We start from the raw sequence: 20,348 nt of genomic DNA, 5'->3' as shown, positions 1-20,348 counted from the left end.
TATATATATATATATATATGTAGCCCAAAAAAAATCTGGCATGAAAGGCTAGTCTTTAGAGCTGGCTTTGAAGTGATACAGCATTTGGTTATGGAGGAACTGGTAGCTTTTGTCAAACCAAATGCAATGCTACACGTAAGGGAATCTACTTTTTCGTCCTCTCATTTTTTGGAGTGGGTAAAGGTAAAGGAAAGCAATGAGAATTTTCTTGGCCAGTAAGCAATGAGATCACATCACTATAAGAAAGCTTCTTGATTTCCTTTCTATTTCTTTAGTGGCCCATGGTTTCACTGCATTTTCTTTTCTTTCAATTTAACAGAGAAATATGATATAATTGTTTTGACTGAAATTATCCGATCATGGTCTGATCAGAGAAAAAAATTTATTTGAGCTTCGATTGTTGGTAATATTTCTCAATAAGCACCACAAATTCTGATGCAATCATTGAAGTTAGCAGCCTGGGATCTTGTTTTGCCTTCTTGGCCCCTACTGGTTGTCGGGCATTTCGTGGTTCCTTTCCTCAACTGCCCCGGCCGGGGTAAAGAATAAGAAAACATCCATCGAAGAAAATACCCATCTTGGAAGAATGGGCATCAGACGTTGTTTCTACAGAATGTACAGCTTGCCATTAAAGCTTTACCAAATCAATAAAAAACTAACAAAAGCAACATAGCAGAAGAGCATTGGGAGTTTCATCCATTACTGCAACTTATTACTTAACACTGCATGTTACATCCATTTACAGTATTTAGATGCCATAATGTTACATGTATCACAAAAAGCTACAAGTCTGACCGATACATCGGAAACAGCTATATTATACAGCTATCAACCGTTACATAGAATGATGTCTCAATGAACAGTCAGTTATTATCCTTATCGAAGCTATAGTCATTTGAAGAAGTCCAAAAATCTAAAAAAGGGTCACAAGGAGGTGAAAGGAAGCCTAAATCATGTTAATCTATTGCATATAGTAACTCAAGGCTAGACCTCGACAGCATTATTACCATTCTGAATTGCTTCTTCAGCTTTCTTGTTATTTTCATTGTCGCCTGCAGTGTTTTGTCCCTCCTTGCAATTTGCTGAATCTTTCTCCTTGATTGCTCCTTCAGAATCAGTGTTGCTTCTATCATGTTTCACCTTTTCTTCTCCTTCCGCCTGCTTTTTTCTTTCCTCAGTAATGCCTACATCTGGTTTGTCCAGCTCCCCAGATCCAAGCCCTTTCTCTGCTTCGGCCACTGGTTGTTCACGCTTTCCCTGAGAGTTTGCACCCTCCAAACCCTCTTTTTCTTTATGGGGAACTCTAGAAGCATCAGCTTCAACTCCATCCTGGGGGTCATTCAACTTTTCAGATACTGCTTCAACATTTTCATTACCTTCTTCAATATTAGTAGACATATTAGCAATAGCATCTTCTCCATGTTTCACTTCTTGAGAAGCGGATTCAGTTTTGCTATCAGCATCTTGTGTTTTATCTTTATTCTCATTTTCATTTTCCTTCACGGCAACCTTTCTGGCCTCACCCTCCACATTCTCTTTCTCAGATTTTTCAGCCTCTTCAATACGAACGCCTTTAGTCTCCTCAGTTCCTTCAGGGGCAGTCTCTGATTCTTTGTTATCCTTCTTTGAAACTAATGATTTTCTGCCTCGTTTTTTTCGAGGTTCACTTTCTGGTGTTGGCATTGCTTTTACCTTCTCGCTAATCCTTGCTGATCTCCTTGGGGTCTCGCCAGTGCCCCAATCAAATTCTGATACTGCTGGACCACCAGGGTTTGCTCTAAGGAACTGTTCCAGTTGTCTCTTGTTACTGATTTCCTCTCCTGTGGGAGCAGTGAATATGGTCTCATTTCTCTTAGGAGTCCCCCCTTTCTTCAGCATGAACTGCAGACAAAAAGAAACCCTAAGATTGCACTGGCTTGCTGATCAGAAAATATAGAATGATGTAAATCCAATATCAAGAAATTCAAGACGAGAAAATCTTATATGAAGGTCTCCAGCTATAGCAATGTGGCAAATGCTAAAGCAAATGTAAGCTATAAATTAAATTCAAATGTTGAGTTTGCGCACATCACAGTGAATCAAATTTTAAGTGTATCCATGCATGTTTGCATAAATCAGATGGAAACATTGTAGCCTTATGCTGATCTTGTAAAAGGGTAATAAACATAAACACCAGAAAAAACTTTCTGGGTCTATTATTACATTAAGAAGAACATAAAAAGCAATTAGAATTCAAAAGTAGAACCATGAAAAAACTGCAAAATGAAAAAAGAAATAAGCTTGTTTCTATAAGAGATACTTTCAACTTCCAATGGACATCAGCTTCTCGCTCGAAAAGAGAGTGTTTCACATGGGATAGAGAAAGTAAGAAATAATTTTGCCAAGCATATTCATCCTACACACAGTTAAGCAAACTTTGTTCTCTTCATAAAAGATATAGAGAAGCCAAACCATAAGAATTAATAAAACTAAAGACGGTAAATGGAAATGTTTCAGTATGCCCATTACTTGAAGTGGCATCTTTATCCACTCTCTGGAGCTTATTTTATCCCATAAGGGTGCCGGAATTGTTACATCAATGTATCCAAAATGATACTGGAGAAGCCTCCCTGGTCCATACAGACCAGGAACAGACTCTCGACGGTACTTCCACAGAAATGGTTCAAGGAGAGCATAACTACAACAACCTTTGGCAGCCCCTAATAAGATAGGAGCCACTCTTAAACTGAAACAGAAATCACAGCCATACAAGAACTTAACTATATCAGCCACAAGAAAGAACAAGCATAAATGTAGAGACCATTTTTGCACATAAGTAGAAAAAATTGTACACAGATTCAGCAGAATAACATTAAGTCTTTCATTGGATTAGACCGAAATGCAAACAATCTTAAGTAAATTTATCAAATGTAATAAATCAACATTGAAGGAGTACTAAACCTCGAATAAATTCTTTTGCAACAATCATGACTTTGTATGTATAAAAATCTTATATAAATTTTAAGAAATTGCAGAACAACTTCAAACAACGCGCAAAAAACCTCACATTCTTCAACATTCTTCCAGAGCTAATAGTTCACATAGCAGTTATCAAATGAACATTATATCTTCCAACTAATAGCACTAAAATTTTATATGGTTTGCCCACTTTGCTTATTTGTCCCCTAAAATTATTTAAAAACAGAAATTACAGAGAAAGGCCCTTCTACAGAACCCTAGTTATTGCTTTGCCTCCAATAAAATGGGAAACCCAGAAATTTTCACCAAAAAAGCAGAGAAAAAAAAAACCAAAATAGAAAAATTACTCGCAATTCGTCATTAATCTTAGAAGAGTCCAAAAAAAAAAAAAAACCCTAATAAAAATCATCATTAGTTCCAAAATTTCTACCATAAATTCCTAAAGAAAAAAAAATTAAAACCATACGAAACCTAGAGCAATACACTGAAGTTAACAGAGTTGAAGCACCTAAACCACAAATAAATCAAATTATTTAGAAACCATGTTACATTAGAAGCAAAATAATAAAAAAAAAAACCTTTTTCGTCCAACCAGGAGGAGCAGAGAGTTCTAAGCAAACAACGTCCTCTTTGCCACTTTCCATTTCCTTCTCCGCCGGGCTCGGCATTTCCGCCTACCAATTTCCCATACAAAGATGGCAACAAGGAGGAAGCAAGGGAGAGAAATAGAAAGAAAACGCTGAGTTCACCAGTTTTCTCTCTCTTAAAATTATTATTTTTTAGAGGCTTTTAAAACTTTTTTTTTTTTTTGACAAAAAGGGTTTATCTGCTGGAAACTTTTGGATTTTTTTTTTTTATATAAATGGATTATGTTTTGTGAAATAAAATATGACAAAACAATGCCAAATAGTTTTTTTTTTATTATTATTATTAACAAGACCAAATAGTTGATAAATATACAGGTTTCTTTCCCCTTTTTTTATTTTTTAATTTCTTAGGTTTTATTTGTATATATTGAAAAATTAATTTTGATAAAATTCAAAATAATAATAATTATTATTATAATTATGATTAAAAAATATTATAATTAGGATTAAAACTTTTATATTAAATATATTTCATTAAGATTAATATTTAAATTTAATTAATGATAAAATAAACTATTTATCTCTATTGAAAATAGGGTAAAATTAAAATTTAAACTTAAATTTAAGGTTGATAACTCAATTCATCTCCGACAAATTTTAATTTGATCATATTTCATAAGGGTAATTTTTTTTTTAAATTAAGTTTTGAGTTAAATAATTGTAAGAAAAGGTCTCACATATATAAAAAATTATTTTTAATTATTTATTTAATTATTTAATTATAATATTTTATATTTATATTTAAAATAATATTTTATATTTTAAAAAATAATATTTTATTAATTTTAAGTTAAATTAAATCATATACTATTTATATAATATCGAACCAAATAAAAATTAAATATTAAAAAAAATTAAATTAAATCAAATTTAAATTTTATAAATATAAAATTAAATCAAATTCAAAACAAATAAAAATATGAACCAACCAAACCCGTTACCAAAAATATGAACCAACCAAACCCGTTACCATCCCTGCTTAAATCTCCCAAGATACGACCTTGAAAAGAGAAGATTTTTTTTTTCCCGGGTCGGGTATTCTTCAAATACAACGGTTCTGTTTTTGGTCCAACACAAGTCATATTTTTTAACATCATGAAACTAAAAGCCTAGCCCAAGATTCAATTGGATTGCTCATTTGATCCATATACTTTGTGGGTAACCTTTTTCATTCATGTAAAACAATATTCAATTTTTAAGTATTTAACTACATTTACTTAGAATTGCTCTTTTGAAGGCATCAATGAAAGAAGTGGTCCAAACCCATAAATTATCGATCAGCTTACATGGGTCCTTGAAAATGAAATATAACATTGCTTTAATGGAACATCCTAAAATATTTCACCTTCAAAAGAAAATTTTAAAGGAACAAAGAAAAGGAAAAAAAAAATGGAACCACAAATTGTTACCTCTTTTATGGCCCCTCATCAGCAATAATGATTGACTATGTTTCAAGGTTTAATCAGCCATAAAACCAAGAAAGTTAGTGGGGAAACCATCTGACAAGTCGAAGTTGATTGCATTATATTGACAACTAAAAAAAAAAAAAATTAACCACACACTTTTGATTTTGAGGAGACCAATGATCCAGAAGCCATTGCCGCAGCTCCAACTCCCTGGGCTACACACCAAACTCCAGTGGGCTGAAAGAAACCTGTGTTTAATACTGTAATCATGGCTAAGTAGTTTTCACGGGAAATGATTTCTCTTGATTATTTTTTGTATCAATTGATATGTTATTAAAGTTAACACTTAAAAATTATAAATTTAAAAAAGCTTGTATGTATGATATACTCTTTAATTAAGTAATAAGGTAAAAAGATTTAAAAGTAGATTAAAAATTTTTTAAAAATTCCTTCGCTACTTAAAATGGAGAACACATGAGAAAGTTACTATTTAATTGAATGTGCTCTCCACGGATCTCAGGTTTTGATTGATTAGATTCAGCTTACAATATAAAGGCTACAATTCGGAAGAGTACATGAGAGAGTTACAATAGGCAACAGCCAATATCTACAGGCGGTCTCATACGAGGGAAAAAGAAAGGTGAGATATATACATCTAAAATGGAGAATTAGAACTTAATTTTATCAACGATTTGTTTCATCAAACAATTAAGGTTGCAAGAGAATTGCATCTGTACTTCATTCTTAATAAAAGCACAGCGGATGTAGGTGGAACAATTACTGAATTTGATATTTCTCATCTGTTTCCAATCTATAATTAATGTTCATAAACAAATTAAGTTTCCCTTTGTTTTGATATATGGGGGTTTCTATACTTAGAAAAAAGTTCTACCATGATCCATTCATTAAATTGGTAGGTGGTGAAGCCATTTGCATATGCCAAGTTGCCTAGAAGACACGAAATTACAAGTACAAGGAACTGAATTCTTATCCTATTCTCACCTTTTTTTTTTATTATTTGTATTAAAGAAATTGGAATTGAAAATCTGCAAAATCAAACTTGAAACTTAACCTAAATGATTCACCCACTTTTTTAGAAAATGAATTCTTTCGAGACCAGGGTTCAATTCCCATCTCTTACAATTCTCTTTCCCTTATTTTTAAGAAAGATAAATATGATCTCGAAGTGCCATAATATAATTGAACATATCAATAAAAATAGGTGCTGATTTACGGTTGAAAATTTTGATATCTAACAGTAAGATGTCTAATATTGCCCATTAAAAACTCTTTATAGTGCCTAATATACCAAACTTGTAAAAGTTTTTATGTTGTGGAATTAACATCACTCCTGAAATTCAATTCTTTGATCATTCACTTTCAAATTTCCAACCGTCCATTAAAAAGCTCGTGGACTATAAAAAAATGTACGAGTACAGAACATACATTATGCTTCTTAATTGATGGTTTTCATTTTTAACTAAAAGAAGCAGTGGGTTTTCGTTTTCAATTAGTCACTGTTTCAGTATCTAGGTAACTATTTTGGTAGTTTGTCGTCCTTCCGTGTTGAGCTTATCTTGTCTGACGCTGATATTTTATGAACTATAAATAGGTGGATGATTTGGAATTGTGCTGAAGTTTTTCAAGCATCAGAGACATGAAAAAAAAGGAAGCATATCTGGGTCCATATGCCATTATTGAGGCTTCTGAATCACATTAAGCACATGCACTGACATATATTGAATTATAAACGGATGAATTGCAAATATATATATATATATATCGATCCATCTTGCACTGCTTGGAAACATTCATTAAATTTCATGCCAAAACCAAATGTTTTAATAATCAATGAAACCATTAATTCTTGTGAATTATTGGCATAAAATTATTGAAGGAGTCAAACGAACATATGAAGAAAAAGAAACCCCCTCTTTTCCTTTGAGGAACTATCTAAATCAAGCTAGTCACATGAGGTTTGACCCTCAAGAACACAGCATTCCACACGAGGATAAACCTATCAATCTCTTCTCAGACTGACTGAGTCACTGGATTTTTTATGCGATCAATATATAAATATGCACATTGTAACTGAAAATCATTGTCTAGCTAGAAAGATAGAGATAGCAATTCCAGGGAAGGGAAGGATCAAGACATTGAATTCATATTGGTAACGTGGCACTATCCTTGATGTTCCATGCCACTTGGCTAAAATATTTCCACCTAAAACTAGTTTTGTATATATTTATATATAATATATGTCACCTGCCGGCAAAAATGTCCATGAAAGAGAGAATGTTAACGTAATAAAATATTACCATTAATTGCAGAACAGGTAAGGAGTAAGTTGGTCGAAAAGAATGAAGGAAAAAACTTTTTCAGGCCTATGAGATGGGATGGAAAGAGTCCTAGCACGGCCAACCAAGCAGGCAGAGAGTTGCAGAGTCCTCGCCATTAAATGGCAGTTAAATATATACACATATATATTTTTATTTTCATATATATAATATAATATTGGATACCACATGAGATTCTGTATTTGTTATGGCTTTTTCCTAACTTCAAAGTAGTACGTACTACATGCAGCAGCTTGGTTAAAGTCAAAAAAACCTTCACACTTTTGAAGATACCATTTATGTTTTGTTGCAGTGAAGGAGGCCAAAGCCTTTTTTTTAAAACAAAATTATTATCTTACGTAATTATTTTTAAAAATTAACAGTTAATAAGTATAGATTTTAAATTTTAGGATTTATAATTTTATTATTATTTTTAGATCATTAATTGCCTCTTTCATAAAAAAGAGCCTTGTGAGTTCTGATTTAACACTGTGGTCCATGCCCGATAGCTGGATTCAAAATCTAGGCATTAGCTACCCCAAACATGCCCTTAATTATTGAAAGAAATTATACATTAAAATTGTAATGATTAATCCTATTGCTTTTCTTCAACCCGACAAAATTAAAGTGCTCCAGCTGCTACCTATTTCTTTCGAAGAACAGAAGAAAAGTAAAGAAAAAAGAAAAAAAAAATCCAATTTTCTCTTTTATGTTGTAGTTTCGGTCCACACCATTAAATAGACATGAGGCTCCACTAGGCACTATAGTTGGCTGGTTCTTGTTCATTCCTTTTGTGCATGGACAAAGCCTATTCACACGACACCGGTAACTCATTGGGTTTCCTTTAAATCTGGATTATCCCTTAGGACAATGCCTTTTTCTTTCTTAATTTTTAAAAATTAATCGAATCAATTAAATTAATTTCGATCGATTAATTTTTAAAATTAATCGAACCAATAAATTTTTAATTTTTCATTGTAAATGTACTTAATGTTTGTATAAAAAATAACCAAGTACAAGATTATAATGACATGAAATTCATGGTACGATCTAATTTCTTTCACTTTTATTATTACAATTTCATCATTACTCATTTGAAAATGAAAACGTACCAAGAAAGAACATACTAATAACCAAAACCAATATATATTTTTTTGTATATTTTATATAATGTCGTTAATCCTGACGTGGAATTTTCCATAGGAGATATTGAAAATGGAGATGCAACTGACTCCCTTTAAGAGAAGCTCTTCCACGATTCTGGTGGCAGCTATTAGCTAGGACGGTTGAGGTTGACAAACAGAATTTAGAGAAATTTATTTCTGCAGCTACCCATGAAAGGAGGAGACCTGAATATAATGTATAAAATGAAAAAAAAAAAAAGAAGCAAAAGTACATAACTGGAAACAAATAATTAATTATACAATTAAGATCTAACAATTAATAGTTATAGCAATTAATATCCAAAGATGAAGAAAAGTAAATTAAATACTCTTACTTATTGTCCTTTTATATGTTTTAAGTTTTAACCACATATAAATGAAATGTGGATCTCACTTGCAAATAATAATCAATATTAATACCATTTTTTTATAATACGATCAACCGTATCTTCAAATTTTATTTGGATTTAATCAACTTTTTGAACAATCTTAATGAGAGTTTGGATTCTACCGCATGATACAATTAAATTTACTGCACAACTAATTGAATTTAAATATCAATTTCAGTGAGATCCATTCAATATAAATTTTTACAATTACAATATTTTTTTGTTTAATTGTAGTTACCCACATACAAATGAAAACCAAAGAGTATTACGAACTCGATAGGACCACAAAATAAAGATTACATAATTTTGGGAAAAAAGAAATTAGGTGCGTGTGTTATTGTCCTATTAATTATTAAACCAAATGAAGACAGGCAAATTTAGAAGGTTGAGAGGTTGCTCTTTCGCCAAGCAAATCTTTTCAAGATCAACTCACCAATTTATTGCTCTTTTCTTGTAGGTGAGTCACATAATTTTGTGTATTATAGAAGTATAGAAGGTATATGTTATATATGTGTCACTTAATTTCATTGTTTACACTGACTAATTGTACATTGCAATGTTTATTATAAGCATATTTATTTGGATAAATTATGTATAAATTCAATTTAATTAATAACAAAGGTTAATGCCCCAATTTGGTGAATTTCACCTCTTTTCTCTAACTCTAATCCTTAAACCTAGCATTTTATTTCAGGTAATCCACTTAATATTTTATGGGGCTATATTTTTCCCAAAGTAGAGGGAAGGTAAATTTAATCAAAGATTTCATATAATTGACATTGTTTGCCATGTGATTTTACTTCTTGCAATGCGAAATATTTCACATTTTATTTTTGGGAAATAAATAAAACTTGTAGCTAAGTACCCAAATTCTATTTTTTTTCGTTTTCGAGTTTAAAAGTATATATGAAACAATAGGAAAAAGGTGGTAACAAATAAAGGCTTATCCATTATTTCATAGTGCTTCACTTCTTACTTGCATATCCATACTCAAAACATTTGGTGTTAATGTATTGAATTCGTTGTATTATGTGAATTAATTAAGATCCTCAATAAAAATAATAAGGAAAAAGTTTCAAGGTTCTACAAATAGATGATAAGTTAGGTGCTCATTTTACAAATGTGTAGCTCTCTACATTGTAATGATGTAAAGATTTCAATAATTCAATCATTTTAAAAAATAAAAAATTAATTAAAAAAAATTAAGTGAGACATGTTTTGACTCTTAACTCTACTTATAGAGTTAAAAAAACTAATGACCATATATAAAAAAACAAAACCTAATAAACAAACCACATTCAAGTATTTTTGTTAAGAAAATTAAAAAATATTAATATATTTTTTCTAGCCAAAAATAATTACGAATCAGATAACAATACATTGAGTTATTCCTCTCTTAAACAAAGTTTAGAGAAAATTATTGAGAATTATCTTTGAATCTCTTAATCTCACATGAGAATTTTATTTATCGAGGGTTTATTTTGAATCTCATATTTTATTTTTAGCTGAATAATCTCAAAATAGTTAGATACAAAAAAAAAATAGTTAACCGAGTGGGTTATTACAAAGGTGTAGAAGTGTAAACAAACAGAGATTTTGATGAATTGTTCTTAAATATATAGATTAGTAAGCTTAACAAACAATTTTGAACAGTATTTTTATATTCATTTATTAAACGAATCGAATACGAACATAAATTTATTGGTTCATTTATATTTATAAACAAATTCATTTAAAACTTATTTGTCTATTATTCGTTTATTGTTCGTTTATAATAACACTAATAAAATTATATTTTTGTCATTTATTCTAATTCTATTTTAAGGTTCATTTCGTTTATATTCATTTAGATTTGTTTAGAATTTATTTGTTTAAATTGTTTGGTTATAATTTGTCTATTATTTATGAATATGTTTGTTGATATGTATTAGTGAACATATTTGTCTAATATTCAAGAACGAGCTATTTAGCTTAATTGAATCAAATATGAATCGAACATGAATATCTTATCTTTTAAATGAATCAAACTCAAACAAACAAAACAATTTTCTTATCAAATATGAACTGATCCCAAACACCTCTAAAAATAAATGAATAAAACAAAACAATTTTTTTATCAAATATGAACTGAGACTGAACATCTCTAAAAATAAATGAATAAATTATAGATATACATTCGTTCGTTCATATTTGGTTCGTTTAGAGTCCTAAAAGAATATAATTGAGCTTTGGGATTATAAAGAGTTTTTGTGATCTTTTTTATTCTAAAAGTTTTACAATTATAAAAATTTATTATTAATGAATTGGATTTAAGATAAGCCATTTAAAATTGGATTAAATCATATTAAATTATTATCTTTTATATAATTTATTTATGATTGAATATTGCTTCTACTTATGTAAACATTTGATTGATTAAAAGTTTTTTGCCTAAAAAAATACCATGTCAAAGTCCACCTGACGACATAGCACTAAATATGTTACGGCCAAGCATGAAATAGATTAGGATATTAACAATTCAAAAACTAAAAGAATATAGTAGTAAAAATCTAACCAATAAAAACAAAAAAGGATTGGAAAGCATATAGATATAGTATAATAGTACATATGCAGCAGACATCGAAAGGGACTCAACCCTAACCGGCATTGCTTTGCCTATATTATTATCAAGTTGCCTGAGTGGACAAACGAAGAGATCCTAATAATTTTCTGCTTTCTCATCTTCTTTTAGTACGTCCTTAAATAATTTTTTCGAGTTTTATTTTTGTATATAAAAGTGATCACAACTTAAGAATAAAAAAAATAATTATAAGTGTTGAAATTTAAATTTTAAATATATTAAATATTATTTTTTAAAATTATTGTATGAATTAACTTGATTAAATTTTGAATTTTTATTTTATTTCTCTTTCCATTTCTTTTTAATTATACAATTAAAGTAATTAAATTCTTGTTATCTAATTTTAATAAATTGGCAGTGTTTTGTAATGCGGCAGCTTGTGTGTCTATATATACATAACATTACTCTATCATATATTGGAGGGTTTTAAATTCTATAAATGAATTCATTTATAGATTATCACATGTCTATTTAGTAATTATAGGAAGAATTTGATTTCTTTACTATCTATATTCAAGGGTTTTAATATCTTGAACTCAATTTTATTGAATTTAATTCTCATTTTTTTTATTAAAAGTCAAGATAATTGATAGCCATATTAAAATTTTATAGTAATTTCCCTCACATTAAAATAATATATATATACACTATACTATACTATACTATACTATACTATTTTTCCTTCTACAAGTGTGTGGTTCAAAGTTCAAACTACAAACCAATGCAAAATATATGTCGAATTCAAGTTCAAGTCACTTTCTGTTTTACACAATAAAACCTCATTCAACATGAAATTAAAACTATATATCTTTTACTGCATGCGCCAACAGTCCAAGTACTAGAAGCAATGATAGAACAATGAACGATGTCATCGAAGCCCTCTATTTATAAAGATCATAGCAGTAAAACTTTCTCTTTCTATATATTTACAGCAAATTAAGACAACTTGCTTCATGAGCAGTCATTGCTTACTGAACACCTTTTGAATTCCAACTGTAATAGGGTCCATCACCTCCCCCCCCCCCCCCCCCCCCCCATTGTCGTAGATAAGCAAAGACTCACCACATGATACAATAATATAGTTGCGATTTTAGCTTCATGATTAAACTATCACTCATTTCAGACTAAATTATAAGTAAATTTCTAATAAGTTTCAAACAATTAAATTTACCTGATGTCTTGTCATTATAATCTCTGTCACTAAATTAAAAATATTCGGAAAGATTACAAATTAATACTAGGTGCATCAAATAATGTTTATAGTTGAACCCGTAACTTAATTCGGTTCATGCAGTTACTCGCAAAAAATGATATATAGCAAGTTTAAAGTTTGAATTTCAATACCTACAATGATGATTTCTTTTGGGAAAAAAGAAAAAAGCAATGGAAATAGTCAAAGAAAAGAAGGAATGAGATAAAAATTTCGCCTTCCTTGTCCGCTGAGGTTGTAGCAGGGTCCGCTGGGTCACATTCATTTCATCATAATAGCAACAAACAAGCATAATCTAGACAAGATTGGTAATGCTGCCAAAATTTACCCCCTTTTTTTCTTCAAACCCTAGCTTCTTTAACTGACCAGTAGCAAGTAATTGAACCGCTTTTACATCTCTAACTAAATCCGGTTTCCCATAAGAAACCACCCTTTATTTTCCCTTCCTGGTCCCAACATTTGCTACCTGCCGTGGGCACTCCTAAATTCAACCTCCTTTTTCACCATATTGGCTTGGCCTCTCTTTCTTTTATATTACCTCTTTGGTTCCTTTCTCTCTCCGAATAAATTTTTTTCTACATATAAAGAACAATAGTTTACTGTTGTAATACATAGCCCGGTTTTAAAGCAAGGAGTTGAGGGAATAAAAGCTCTTTTTTTTTTTTTGTTTACCAAGTGTTGCTTTCTTCTTGTGGTTTTTGTTACTTGTTGCAGAAGAGCTATTGGTTCTCTTTTCTTTACCTTTTCTTTCTTGGTTTTCTTTGTTGCTTTCTTCTTGGCGTTGAGGAGAGGTAGCTCTAAGCTTTGATTTGATTTTTTTGCTTGAAAGACATGTCGAGCTTTATCGATGTTGTGCCTGAGCAGCTCTGCTATATCCCGTGCAACTTTTGCAACATAGTTCTTGCGGTATCTGATCTGATACATCTCTTCTTTTAACATAGGGATCTGCTTTTTTTTTTAATATTAGTCACAGTTCTTATCAACGGCCCAGTAACTTATTGTTTGTGCATGTTTTGATTTTGGTTTGGTATTTTCTTTCTCCATGTATATCTTACAAGAAAGAACATTTTAGATCCCGATAAAAGCTGTCTTTGATTCTGTGATCTGAGCTTCTGTGTTCTTTGACTGAAATCTATTGATTTCGTTAGACTTTTCTTTTTCTTCTTCTTTTGCAGTCATAATGCAAAGACCAGAGAAAGAGGGAGAGGGAGAGGGAAGGGCATAGAGATTACTTATCTTTAATTATGATAATGATAAAAGAAAGAGTTTTTTTTTTAACGTCCAAAGTTCAATCACAGGCGTTTTGTTGATAATCTGATGAGGACAACTCCTCAACTCCCTTGGTTTACTACTGCTGTGACATACCTTTCCCTTGCTAAAATACAGCCATAACCTGATCTTTCTGCTAACTCAGTTTCTTTAGCTAACGGGGAAAAGAAAATGAAGATGTCATTAGCTTCGATCATTGCCCAGAAAACACCCTACTCAAACACATTAAGAAACCTACCATGCACCGATAATTTTAGTATTACTATCTTCTTTCCATCTAAGGAAAATCAAAGGAAAAAAAACCCATTTCCCTTCTTCTTCTTCTCTCCATGAATTCACAAAGTCTATGCTTCTTCCTTGGCCGATATTCTACTAACCTAGTCACCTTCTTCTCTGTTGCCTGCCCTTTTTTTTCTAAGCTGATTCAATCCCAAGTTTTTTAGGATGTTAGCTGATATGGGATTTTCTTTCATTTGCTGTTACAACTTACAACTGAATTTTGCTTTGCAACAATATTAATAATTTTTTGAGGAAGAAATATTTGCTAATTACTGGATTAATGCACAGGTGAGCGTTCCATGCAGTAGCCTGTTTGATATTGTGACCGTCCGATGCGGGCACTGCACCAATCTATGGTCCGTGAACATGGCAGCTGCATTTCAGTCACTTTCATGGCAAGATATTCAGGTGATATGATTGTGGTCGAAATAATTTGTTAGTATAATATGTCTATTTCAGGCTCTTGAAAGCCGTTGAAACCTGGGCTTCTCGGAGTAGTAAACAAATTTTCTTTTAAAACAGAAATCAAAGCTTTTCAACACCTAGACGGAGAATTTCTAAACCTTTGTTTTTCTCTATGGAATAGTTCCAGTCACTGGCAACCCTAGCAGCCCCCATGATCAAAAACTATTTTATTCCTTTTTTCTGTAGAGCTGGATTTTGCGGCCGTGAGTCAGGAGGCCTATATACGTAAACTAAGTATATTTTTATCCTGACCCATCAAAAGCTTAGGCATTTTCTAAAGATTTTTTTTGCAAACACTTTCTTGGGTCACTTTTTTTTTTTTGTTTTTTAAGGTCTGCTTTAGACAGCTTGATTTGATTGAGATGTGAGTTAGGGTTCTTAGGTTTAATGTTTCTTTTCGAGAACTTTTGTTTTCAACTATGTAAAACAAAGAAAAGGAAACTGATAGGGAGAAGGGGTTTCAGAGAGATTCTTTGGTTAGAAACTTATTCAGGGGCCCTTGTTTTAAGGATTTGGCTGTCTGGGTTATGTCCTTTATTTATCTTAAATGATGCTTCAATTCTAACTGATTCAGTCACTTCAATGCTGGTTTTGCTCCTTTTCTCTCTCTCAAAACATCATTTCAGTCTACTCAGCATTATCTTTTTCTCTTTCTTTTTTTTTCCCTCTCCCTCTCCTATTATTACAAAAATCTAAAGAGGAAAGCAAAATCCCCATGTTAGCATAAAATGAAAGGACCCCAAGAACGAAAACATGACTTATCTTTGTTGATTGATGGAGAATTTCACTTGACAAATGATTGTAATCAAAACTATTGTCTTTTGATATTGATCTGATATTTTCTTTAAAATTTTTCAAACTTTATTAGGCACCCAATTATGTAACACAAGATTACAGGACCGATTTGGGTTCCTCTTCCAAATGCAACAGTAAGTTCTCAATGCGAGCTCCTTCTAACCATGCCACTGAGGAAAGGGTAGTGAATCGACGTAAGTTAACATGCCTTGTTCTACATCATTTATCATTTCTTTTTTCCTTTTTTCTATGTATCTGCTGGCATGCACACTTATGTGATCAAGAGATTATTTCCAATTATTTCTGTGTTTTTCTTTTCATTCGTATATAAATTCATTACCAATGAATTGTTATTTTCATTTTCAGCTCCCGAGAAGAGGCAGCGAGTACCATCTGCATACAATCAATTCATAAGGTATGAAACTGTAATAAATTTCTTTAACGTAGCACAATATTATTAATTCGTATATATGATTGCGTCTTTACTATTTGATTACCATTTGATTACTATTTATAAGAAAAAGTATGAAATTAAATGTAGAGAGGAGATCCAAAGGATCAAGGCCAACAATCCCGATATCAGCCACAGGGAAGCATTCAGCACTGCTGCTAAGAACGTAAGTTCACAAGGCTGCAAAAACTTGATCAAAAGACAAGACAGAGCTTTAAGATTTCATATAAAATCTTTTTGGTTATTGACCACCTGTTTTTATTTCTATAGTGGGCGCACTTCCCTCATATCCATTTTGGGCTGATGCTGGAAACCAACAATCAAACTAAGCTGGGATGATGTAAGTAATTGATCAATTGCTGACAGTTTCTATACAGTATATACTTAAATTTCTCTTTATGGAAAGTTGAGAACAAAATCTAACTTTGATTAAGATAGAAATTATCTCTTTTATACTTGAAACAACTGCAATAAATATTGAAATAACACTTCACAAATGGTCCTTGAACCACCTTTAGGATATATATAAATTGATGAGAAGGATTGAATAACCCCTTTTTTTCTTATTTTCTTTTATTAAATTGATGAGAAGGATTGAATAACCCCTTTTTATCTTATTTTCTTTTATTAAACTTTTACTTATTTTAACTTTTTTAATGCCTTCTTAATTAATGCTATTCAATTATTAAATATTGAGTTCATTTTAAATATTTACAGGCTTCTGATAAGCATCTCGTGTCAAGGACTGCACTGCTGAACTGCACTGCTGAACAAGTGATTATGTTTAAGATTTCAACTAGTACCCTTTCCCAGTGAAGGCAGTCTATTGTTTGAAGTGAAGAAAGTTCTTGATCCAATGTGTTTTTAAGGGACATGAATTTACATTCCTTAGTTTTATTTTGTCTTTAAGTTGTTTAGAACATGTTATTTACTTGAACTGAGCTACTTCCCCTTGTTGTCTTCATCATCCCATCCACTTTTCAAGTGAACTTATATATATATATATATATATATAAATATATATATATATAATCACTAAAAATAATAAATTCCACTGTGTTGTTAATTCATATTTAGCCTCTAGGAATATCAAGTTTACAATATATATTTTCTCCTTTCGAAAATCAGAATTTTTAATAATTAAAATATTTTAAACCCAAGATTTAACTTAATTAGTTCATATAGTTACTCTTAAAAATGTGATATATCCAACAAGCTTGAAATTTAAATTTCAAAACCTGCAATTTCTTTCCCTATTCTAAGGCTATGATACTAAAAAAGTATATTTTTTTAAATAGTAATTAGAATACTTTAAATCTTAGTATTGATAATTTTGAGCTTCATTAATCATGCATATATTGCTAATTTTGTTAATTAATATAGTTACATCCATGTATAATATTGATCGAGTTAAATACAATTAAAAATTAGCCTAATATCTATTTACAAACTCTTTCATGCATCATAATTAGGAGAAATCAATTAATGTTAAACATGATACTCCTTAGAAGATAATATATTATAGACTAGTGTCACGGATCTAAGAAAGAGTCATGAATCCCACATCAAACATAATAAGAGGTCATTGAGGTATAAAAGGGTTCACACCACCTCTCTCTTGTTTGTAGGATAAAATCGTGAGGCTAAAGGGACTAGAGCGGATAATACCTCACAAGAGTGTGAACCATGGTGGTTAGGCTGATCTGGGATGCCCGGATCCCGGAATCGCGTGAGTTCGATACTTAAGTCTCGACCCGTGACACTAGCACTTGGCATATTTATCATCTAGTTGGAAAATAGTAGTTGGTATTGTCTTAACTTTTCTAGTTGGACTTATTAAGCTTAATAATGCTCTAAAGGAAAATCACTAAGAAAATTTATATGATTGACCTCTTTTGTGATTTAAAAAAATAATAAAACAAAAAGAAATTAAGAATTTATTTTGTTGTTGTTTTATAGCTTATTATTTACTTTCTAAAAAAAAAACTAATTAAAAAATAAATTTAAATAATAAAAAATAGGATAATTACAAAAAGCACATAACGTGGTTTAGGATGAAATAAATAGGACTAATATGGTTTAAAAAGTAACACGATTTAATTTTGAAGCTAAAACTATTTACTTTTTTTCCTTTTTTTTAAAATTTTTTTATCGATCTTTATTTTTATCGAATTTTCTGTTCTTATGACTAAAAATGATAATGGGCGAAATTGAGACAATTTTTCACTTACCAAACACTAAACTCAACTCTAATTTATTTATATTTAAATCTGACACGATTTGATATTAAATATTATTGTTATATTCAACTTATATATTCATAAATCACAATTGACCAATCCAAAATTATTTTAATAATAATATTTTGTAAAATATTATTTTTTAATATAAATTAATTCTTAATTATACATAAATATAATATTTGTATTAAATTAATATTTTAAATTAAAATATTAAATAATAATTTTATTAATATAATATATATAAATATAAAATTAATTAAATAATAAAAAATATATCAGATGGGGATGGTACAACCTAAAACTCGACTCCGATCAAAATCCGACCTTAGAGAAAAAAATCTGACCTAATTCGACCTTTGATTTAAAAAAAAAATATCTAATTTTATTGAATCATGATGAGTCAAAATCATCGAATATGAATTATTTTGTTATCTTTACCTTCGCTCCAACACTGTCATGTCTATTGTTTTTTTCTTTGATAATGATTTGAAAATTAAAAAAATACAAGATAATAAAGTGCCAATTTTTAAATCTCGGGGACAACAAATTTATTTGACCTCTAATTTCACAGGGTAATGTTTGTAATTTACCCCAAAAAAATTGTGATACAACGCTCCTTTGAGTATTTAATAATTTTTTTTGCTTTCAAAAAAGTAAATATCCAAGAAAAGTCTGTCTGTCCACGCAGAGATTACAACTCAGAAGCCATAAACTCTGTGAAAAGTAGTATTTGGACCACCATTTTGCTCCTTTGCCATTTCATCTCAACATCCACAGAATCTATATCAAAAAGCACTAAAGTTATAGAGCAAACGCTTTTGCATATATAAAAATATATTTCCAGCCTCTGATTTTGGCATTCAACTGTTTGACTGAAATATGTTTTTACGTGTAATTGTGATTTCAAACAAACTTTTATACTAGAATCATTAAATTTACCCTTTTTAGTGAACAGTATCATTAGATTCATGAAATGGGAGATGCATTATTATGCAGAGACAGCAATTAGGACATCTCTCAAAACAGCTGGTGAAGTGGAAATGTGGTCTCCCCACTGCTCTATTCTCAAGAAGAAAGTTCAAACTTTCATTGAACACCTATATATAAACACCCACCTTTTCTTTTTCATTGCATAATTAACCTTCACGAATCTAATTTTTTTATTAGTAAAAAATCTAGACATGACATGATCCTATATATATATATATATATATATATATATACATACACACACACCTGAAATGGTATGTGCATGAATTTTTTTTTCTTTTGTTTATACGTTGATCCATTTTCTTATTTCCAAACTGATGTTTCTTTTGTAAAATAAAAAGGGAAGGGGGGAGTAAGTATGGTTTTTGACAGCACAGATCATGATTAAAAGAAAGTAAAAGTCCATTGAAAATAAGAATACTTGTCACTAATTATATGATATCTGCAAGTTAAATTGAATCATATTGACAAAAAATATGCATGCTTATATGTTAACTAGATAAGATTTGTGTGGAAAGAACAAACAAGCAGCACGTACGTACAAAGATATATAGAGATCTAAACTAGGATGTTTTCAAACTAATCAAAGAAACCAAACTGTATACTTGGTTGTTGTGGAGCATAGTCTGGTTGCTTTATTATTTCTGTCAAAGAAAATGGAAAGAAAAGAACAAAAATGGAGTAAAAACGGTAAAATAGTTTAAATGAGAAGAAACTATGAAGAGTAAAAATATGAAATTCAATTACAGCTAGAGAGCACGAAGTGCATGTAAAATGTAAAATGTAAATACTGGTAATAATGATTGAATGCCCTCGGGGTCAGCAATTGGATTGTAGTAAGATTCCAAGCTGGCAAATGGATTTTCTTGCTACTTCCACTACTTATTTATCCAAAGAAAAAATGAACAAAGAACAGTTGTACATAAGAGCATGATGGGGCAATGGTCGGTGGTGGTGAGAGTGAGGAGTTAAAGAAAAAACACTCGAAAGGGCAAGAGTTGCAGCAGTTCTGACATAAGAATCTGAAATGTCAAATTCATGTCTGGTGCACGCATTCATTTTCATTTCATTGTCATTTCACCTCTCAAGCCTGACTAGCTCCCCACACAAATGGGGCACCCCCCGCA

At 30.7% G+C, this 20,348-nt stretch overlaps 2 protein-coding genes across 2 annotated transcripts; one reads left to right on the top strand and one right to left on the bottom strand.

Moving 5' to 3' along the window:
• Positions 1-670: 670 nt before the first annotated feature.
• LOC111303276 (uncharacterized) lies at positions 671-3,790 on the bottom strand. The gene is made up of 2 exons (XM_022899408.2): positions 3,537-3,790; positions 671-1,881 (listed from the first exon to the last, which is right to left on the bottom strand). Exons 1-2 carry the CDS (start codon positions 3,624-3,626, stop codon positions 985-987), a joined length of 987 nt encoding a protein of 328 aa, XP_022755143.2. The 5' UTR covers positions 3,627-3,790; the 3' UTR covers positions 671-984.
• A 9,539-nt stretch (positions 3,791-13,329) lies between these two features.
• LOC111304228 (axial regulator YABBY 5-like) lies at positions 13,330-16,952 on the top strand. Its single transcript, XM_022900753.2, has 7 exons — positions 13,330-13,635; positions 14,566-14,685; positions 15,611-15,731; positions 15,904-15,952; positions 16,079-16,154; positions 16,259-16,328; positions 16,706-16,952. The coding sequence occupies exons 1-6, from the start codon at positions 13,561-13,563 to the stop codon at positions 16,325-16,327; spliced, it is 510 nt and encodes a 169-aa protein (XP_022756488.1). The 5' UTR covers positions 13,330-13,560; the 3' UTR covers position 16,328; positions 16,706-16,952.
• The last annotated feature ends 3,396 nt before the right edge of the window (positions 16,953-20,348 follow it).

Source organism: Durio zibethinus, chromosome 13 (genome assembly GCF_047325235.1).
Source record: "Durio zibethinus cultivar Kanyao isolate XHJ-2024 chromosome 13, ASM4732523v1, whole genome shotgun sequence".
NCBI classification, from domain to species: domain Eukaryota; kingdom Viridiplantae; phylum Streptophyta; class Magnoliopsida; order Malvales; family Malvaceae; genus Durio; species Durio zibethinus.
This window is presented reverse-complemented; position numbering and strand designations above follow the sequence as displayed.

Coding starts and splice junctions, on each gene's coding strand:
- LOC111304228 (XM_022900753.2), top strand. CDS start 13,561: ATGTCGAGCTTTATCGATGTTGTGCCTGAGCAGCTCTGCTATATCCCG. Junction 13,636..14,565: donor TTTGCAACATAGTTCTTGCG/GTATCTGATCTG, acceptor ATTAATGCACAG/GTGAGCGTTCCATGCAGTAG. Junction 14,686..15,610: donor TTTCATGGCAAGATATTCAG/GTGATATGATTG, acceptor AAACTTTATTAG/GCACCCAATTATGTAACACA.
- LOC111303276 (XM_022899408.2), bottom strand. CDS start 3,626: ATGCCGAGCCCGGCGGAGAAGGAAATGGAAAGTGGCAAAGAGGACGTT. Junction 1,882..3,536: donor CTCCTGGTTGGACGAAAAAG/GTTTTTTTTTTT, acceptor TTTTGTCTGCAG/TTCATGCTGAAGAAAGGGGG.